The sequence below is a fragment of the Zingiber officinale genome, chromosome 1A (genome assembly GCF_018446385.1).
Source record: "Zingiber officinale cultivar Zhangliang chromosome 1A, Zo_v1.1, whole genome shotgun sequence".
Taxonomy (NCBI): Eukaryota; Viridiplantae; Streptophyta; class Magnoliopsida; order Zingiberales; family Zingiberaceae; genus Zingiber; species Zingiber officinale.
The window spans coordinates 139273381-139280437 of record NC_055987.1 but is presented as its reverse complement, the minus strand read 5'-3'; the positions used below and the strand labels follow the sequence as shown (position 1 = coordinate 139280437).

At 41.2% G+C, this 7057-nt stretch overlaps 1 protein-coding gene across 1 annotated transcript; it reads left to right on the top strand.

The window, feature by feature from the left end:
* Positions 1-5176: 5176 nt before the first annotated feature.
* On the top strand, positions 5177-7047 carry LOC122035577 (alpha-amylase isozyme 3B-like). The gene is made up of 4 exons (XM_042594818.1): positions 5177-5345; positions 5542-5674; positions 5748-6553; positions 6626-7047. Exons 1-4 carry the CDS (start codon positions 5253-5255, stop codon positions 6875-6877), a joined length of 1284 nt encoding a protein of 427 aa, XP_042450752.1. The 5' UTR covers positions 5177-5252; the 3' UTR covers positions 6878-7047.
* Positions 7048-7057: the final 10 nt, after the last annotated feature.

Sequence of the window (7057 nt, the reverse complement as noted above, 5' to 3'; positions counted from 1 at the left end):
TTTAACTCTCTGCTTTCTTAGAAATGTAGATTTCTTCATTCGCTCTAAATTATCCGGCTACAATGAATATGAAGTTTGATACTAACCGCTAGGGTAAGCCAATAAATCGATTTCCTTGATGGACTAAAATTTAGGACTTATAAAAAAAAAAATTACATTTCAGTTTTTTTTTAATTGGATTTTAAATTTAAAACCTCAAACTAAAAAAAATCATGAAAACTGATGATTCGACCGATTAGTCAGCACCTAGGGTCACCACCTAATCCCGCCTTAGCCGACTAGCATGTTTTCGGTGCAGCTGGTTGGCGCCTAACGCCTAGGCGAACGTCTAGACCGATTTTTAGAACACTGCGTCCAAGTCTCCAGCAGAGATGAAATAAAAAAATGACCATTAACTCTAACCCCGAAATACCAGATTTCATGAATAATATAAAGTAGAAACGAAGGGAAGGGAATACCTTGTTGCAGCAATCAAAGGAACTTAGTTATAGACCCATGTAATGAACATTTCTAGCAATGTATTCTTAAAACAATTGTAGTTTTCCAAACCAATATAGACCCATGCCTACACTTATATTGTTTTATATATTTGAACCAAATTATACATCCGCTGTGTTTTTCCTATTTTCTCTTTTCCTTATTTTTTTAAAAAATTGTTTCTACTAGTTTCTTTGGTGATTTCAAGTTTACTAATATGATACAGCTTAGATGGCTTATACTAAGTCTTGTGACGTGCTAATCCCGATATTAAAGTTGTCTTTGCAACTTTTATTTTGAAGGACTTTACAACCTTATCAGGATTGATATGCTAGGTTAATCCATCATTCCAGAAGGCAACTAATTTAATTCCTTTAATTTATTTAAAAAAAGGTGGAACAAATCTTTTATTGTTTTCTTTGGCTATGAATATCCTTGTGTTTGGCTATCGCATTCTTTAGATATAATACTCATTGCAACCCCCTCTAAACAATCAAAACTAGTCATTTGGTGTACATTTAAACTTTATATGGTAGATGGCTATCCCATTTTATATTGTTCTTAATTTTGTATCTTGTCTGCAATCTGCTATGATGCGCAAGCTAGTATTCTCAATTGACCATCCCTTGTTATTGATTTCATAATTTGTACTTTTTCTGCATCCTACCATGATGCACAAGCTATTCTCAATCAAAACTAGACATTACAAATACATGTAGAACAAGTTATACTTCTCAACTATGAGTTTTACCAACTGGAGTTTTGAAAGTTTAAACTCTATTATTCAGTTTATATTGTTTCTACAAAAAACATGAAGAAGCTAAAATGAAAAATAAAAAAATGCTGGATTGAGTGTTTTACTAACCTTGACCTTTTTTACAAAGTCTGCTCCTTTAATGCTATAATCACTAAACAACTGGCTCAGCTCACTGGCATGCTAAATATTAGTTTGTTGGATACAGAAAGTTCATAGCCCCAATTATTTGAGATTTTATCAGGAAGCATTTTATTCTGTCGCTGTAATTTTCTTTAGATCTGATTATTGTCAATTTTTTTACTCGGTGCGAAGATGGTCTCATCCAGGTAAGTAGGTAACTCTTATTACAAGCAGTATTTTCTGATAAGAAATGCCATCAAAATATTTCGAGGTGGTAGTATGTAAAGATAAATTATCTGGTGGCTCAACGTCCAAGGGCAAGTGCTGCAAAGGTCTGATTGTAAAAGCCGGGATTTTAATGTCGCGGTAGGATATTCAGATTGTCATTCAGATATTCGCAGTTTGATCTCTAGCTATGATATATTTATAAGAATTTTTTTTTCTAAATAGGAGACACAATTAAAGAATGTTAGATTTTTTAGTTGATCGTCGCGTGTGTTTCTTGATTTATTCTAGTAATCGGTAGGAAATTTTTGTACAATTAGATTGATTATTTCATAGATAATTAATAAGATTAATTAGAATTATTATTATTTTTTAAAAAAGTCGGAGTATAGTTGATTTATCTGTTTATATGATATATATACACACGGTGCTTCTGACCGTTTAAAATCTTTAGATCGAATTGTTATTACAATTAGATCCTCTGATGAATGTTTTTTTTTATCCTAAAGTCTGGTGCTTTGTAAATTGTATCAACTTGTCAAGTACCAACAGCAACGGAACGATATTATCATTAGCTCACCAAAAGCCACATATACAGTAGTTATCCTGTTAAGATATTAAAGATTAAGCATCCTGTTAAGCTATTATTGGTATGCATGATAAGATGGAATTATATTTTTTTAAAAAATTTAAGATAGGATTATATTTTTAAAAAAAATTAATCAAGTATTTGGTAAAATTGATTAGAGATAAGATTATGGATGATTAAGAGTAAGATTCATAATATCTTGATTTCAAAAGGGATTTTTTATCTTATCTTAATTAATTCAATATTATCCTATTATACATACCAAACGGAATGTAAGAGATTAAGCACATTTTTCTTGACCATTTTATGTAATATATTTGCTGGATTGTGCAGTAACATGTAATTGATATCCTTTTGTTCACGTAACATGCACTGTAATTATGGTAGACCTCATACTCTTGGCAGTCAGAAAACTGAAGTGTTTGTCAAAGCAAATAGTGGAGATTTGTCTGAAGATGCAGACACATTCGTCAATGGGTCAAAAGGAGACTCATTTAATGTCACCAAAAGCAGCTGCCTTCAACCGTCATCCATGCAAACAGGTTTATGATCGAACCAAACTTGGGAGAAAACAGGGCTCAGCATGTACAGTAGAAGCAAGATTGGATACGCTGTTTGCGTGTTTAGGAGAACATTTTGTCTAAGAAGCGGCTTCGACAAGACATGGGATGTGAGGAGACAGACCCCGAGGCGAGTCTCCCGTAATCCAGACAAGTGTGCATGGTTAGTTCCACCGCCCAATACGACTAACTTGGCGTAGTCTACCTCAACCATCGCATCGACCGACGACTGCTCAAGCTAAGTAGTCGCGACGCTTAGTGTCAAGGATTTCTGGAATAATTGGATTGTTCGGTGGCGGTGGCGGTGGCGGCGCCGGTCAGGGCATGTAAAGCTTGTTGCCGCACTTGCACCGCCATGCCTCCGGGTAATACTCCTCGACCGCCGGCTGGCCCGGCCGCACCGCCTCGTGCACCGGGTTGCACGGCGTGCACTCTCCGCACTTGGCCGCGCACAGCGGAGGGTACGATCCCGGCCTCCCGCAGCTTTCACTCAGCTCACGACGTCCTTCCGCCTCTCCCTGCACCCGTCCGGCTCATGTTAGCATTCACGGCACATTTGGGCTAAATTGCGCCTTCGTCTGCAAAAGCTACCGAGAAAAAAAAAACAGAGTGGGATTCTGAACAGAGCCTGGACTCGAGGAATTCTAGTTGGATTTCCAAGATCTGTGGCAGAGAATAACAAATTGATTCTGAGTTCACGAGTACTTTTAACAAGCACACACATCAGTTAGCTGAAATGGTAGTGTAGTTGGATGGGAAGGAGAGGAGATGCATGATTGAACAGAACCGAAGTACCAAAGGAGAGTGCCATGAACGTGAAACGTTGCTCACCTGCACGAGCACTGCTCCAAAGAGAAGAAACGGAGAAAAAGGCGATGAGATAGCAGCACAGGAGCGCTGCCATTGCTGCCGCAGACGTATATTCTCGTCGCCCTTTCCTGCAATCCATGGATCGACCTCCTCCTAAAATGGGTGCCCAAACCTCAAGCGGGTGAAAGCCGGTGATTAAAGAGATTTGGAATCTCAAAAGGTCATCTCCTCTTGGTAAGCAGCGACTCTCACCGCCATTGTACCAGCGGCAACGGCAGCAGATCACAGCCACTGGCACTGAGACAACGCCAGCGGTCAGCAGTGTAATTTAATGCCGAATCTGATGCGCGCATATGTACGGTTAGTTTCACCTTTTTCTTCGACTCCCCTACCCTTTTTACTGTAGGGCTGATGCAATTGATATTATATGAATGTCTGCTGCCTGCTGGGAGCATAGACACGAACGCTTCTGATACCATTAATTGGAACTGGAGAATGGAGACTACTCTTGCATCGTCTGTTACGATTTGTCCTCTCCAAAACAAGTTACTTGGACACAGTCAGAAACATGAATAAGTTCAATTTAATGTAGTTGTGCATAAGACTAATTCAAACTGTCTCTCTGTAAATAAAAGCAAAATACAAAAATAAAAATAAAAAAAATAGTCTCTTACCCACAAATTTATACAATAAGCCACTTATTTCTCTGCTTTTCTCAAGAAAAAGGTCTCTTTCTCAAATCATGCGATTGCCAATTTGTTATAGCATAGGCCTCTCCATAGAAGTTGCAGTTGATAAATGGCTTGTCAGTGAGTGAGGCTGGGTTGGTGGCCCAGTTGAATAGGCTAAGTTCGAAGCCCTGTTCAGGATCTTTTATAGTAGATTTTTTTTTTTTTTTAGATTTTGTTTGCCCAGTCAAAAAAAAAAAAATGGTTGGTCAATTTTGACCAAAAGGGAAAGGAAAAGGATAAGCGAGGCCATCCAATTGGCCCTGGCCCCATCTTTCAGTTACTAACGAATCGACCTTAGGGCTCTGTTTTGGATAGGCTGAGGATAAGATTTATTAAAGAAAGGGGAAGAAAGGAACGAACAGAGTGGGAAAGTATTTTTATATTTTTTTTATTTGGAAAGGAGAAAATGTTAATTAAGGTAGTTATTTGAGATAAAAGGAGAGAAATAAAGATCCACCTCTTAAATTAGAAATTTATTTATTTATTTATTAAAATAGGGATTAAATTAAAATAAAAAATATTAGAGTTCAATCACATCAATTTCTCTATAATACCTCTAAAATTTAAAATAAACAATTATTATTCACTACACACTACATTAATTATATTAAAAAATTTATTATCCAATTTATTTAATTATCTTTTCTTTTTCATATGTAATACCTATTTTTTATTATCTAATTCATTCCTTTTATTTCTTCTCTTTTCCAAATTAAATAATATTTTAATATTTAAAAAATAAATTTTTTATATTTGAAGATATTTACTCCCTCCTTTATTGACTCTTTCCTCGCCTACTCCTAACCACACTGCAGATTCCACGCCTCATCACCGTCAAAGAAACCCTCACCCGCATGCTCTCGCGTCCCTTGCTCGCCTATATAAACACTCTGCGACGCTCTTTTTTCTCTCATCGCAGCAGCTCTCCGTCGATCCCTAGCTCTTCGTTTCTCGCCTACACATCCATTTTCAGCAAGGGAGAGATGAGGAGCCATCTCGCGGTCTTCGCTTTCCTTCTACTTCTGTCGCAGCTTTCTTTTGCGCCGCACAAAGCTCGGGCTCAGATCCTCTTCCAGGTGAATTGACACGCATTTTATGCCGTTGAGTTCGGTGTATTAAAAAAAAATAAATCGGTCCTCCTAATATCGTAAACAGATTATAAGTGCATAGTAAGATAAATCATATGTCTTTCTGAGAATCGATGATCATTATGTCAGAGATATTATACATCCACAGTATGTGCTATGCGTGTACTAAAAAAATCTGTTGCAGGGGTTCAACTGGGAGTCGTGGAGGCAGCAAGGCGGTTGGTACAACTTCTTGAAGGACAAAATCACCGACATCGCCGGTGCCGGAGTTACTCATGTGTGGCTTCCTCCGCCATCTCAATCCGTCGGCCCGCAAGGTAGTTTAGTTTCTTCCAAATATGGTAAAATTAAGGGTCGTCGTAGTCTGATCGAAGGTCCTGATTCGATAAGGATACATGCCGGGGAGATTGTACGACCTGAACTCTTCCAAGTACGGTAACGAGAGCGAGCTCAAGTCGCTGATCGGCGCGTTCCACGAGAAGGGCATCAAGTGCGTGGCGGACATCGTGATCAACCACCGGTGCGCGGAGAGGCAGGACGGGCGGGGAGTGTGGTGCATCTTCGAAGGCGGCACCGACGACGGCCGCCTCGACTGGGGCCCCCACATGATCTGCCGCGACGACACCCAGTACTCCGACGGCACCGGGAACCCCGACACCGGCGCCGACTTCGGCGCGGCGCCCGACGTCGACCACCTCAACGCGCAGGTCCAGCAGGAGCTGACGGACTGGCTGAATTGGCTGAAGACGGACCTCGGATTCGACGGCTGGCGGCTGGACTTCGCCAAGGGCTACTCGTCGAGCGTGGCGAAAGTTTACGTGCAGGGGACGCGGCCGGACATCGCGGTGGCGGAGTTCTGGAGCTCGTTGGCCTACGACAACGACGGGAAGCCGGACTACGACCAGGACGGGAGCCGGCAGGAGCTGGTGAACTGGGTGCAGCAGGTGGGCGGCAGCGCCGCGGCGTTCGATTTCACCACCAAAGGGGTGCTGCAGGCGGCGGTGCAGGGCGAGCTGTGGAGGATGAAGGACCAGCAGGGGAAGGCGCCGGGGATGATGGGGTGGTGGCCGGAGAAGGCGGTGACCTTCATCGACAACCACGACACCGGATCCACGCAGAAGCTGTGGCCGTTCCCTTCCGACAAGATCATGCAGGGCTACGCCTACATCCTCACCCACCCTGGAATCCCTTCCATTGTATATATCAGCGATCCATGCATCTCTCTTTCCACAAATATACACAAAATTAACTCGTTACATATCCTGCAGTTCTACGATCATTTGTTCGATTGGGGACTGAAGGAGCAGATATCTGAGCTGGCTGCGATAAGGATGCAAAACGAGATTCACCCGGGAAGCACGCTCGCCATTCTGGCTTCTGATGCAGATTGCTACGTCGCCATGATCGATGGAAAACTGATCACCAAGATTGGCCCTCGATTCGACGTTGGCAATCTGGTTCCTTCCAACTTTCAGGTCGTTACGTCGGGGAAGGACTACTCTGTGTGGGTCAAGAAGTGAGTTGACAAACAGGATTGGAATAAACTGTTTTATTTCTCGTGATCAATAAGTTGAAATTTGCATCCGAACGATACGATTGATGTGGTAAGACTTCGATCAGAAGTCGTTCATTCTATGTATTGATTGCCGTATGGTGCAGTTGAATAAGATCTTTCAGCAAGAATTATATATATGTGCCAT

Bases quoted from the DNA above. Each gene is read 5' to 3' on its own strand.
- LOC122035577 (XM_042594818.1), top strand. From the start codon at position 5,253: ATGAGGAGCCATCTCGCGGTCTTCGCTTTCCTTCTACTTCTGTCGCAG. The intron at 5,675-5,747 runs GTAGTTTAGTTT...TGATTCGATAAG, and splicing joins TCAATCCGTCGGCCCGCAAG to GATACATGCCGGGGAGATTG. The intron at 6,554-6,625 runs GTATATATCAGC...CATATCCTGCAG, and splicing joins ACCCTGGAATCCCTTCCATT to TTCTACGATCATTTGTTCGA.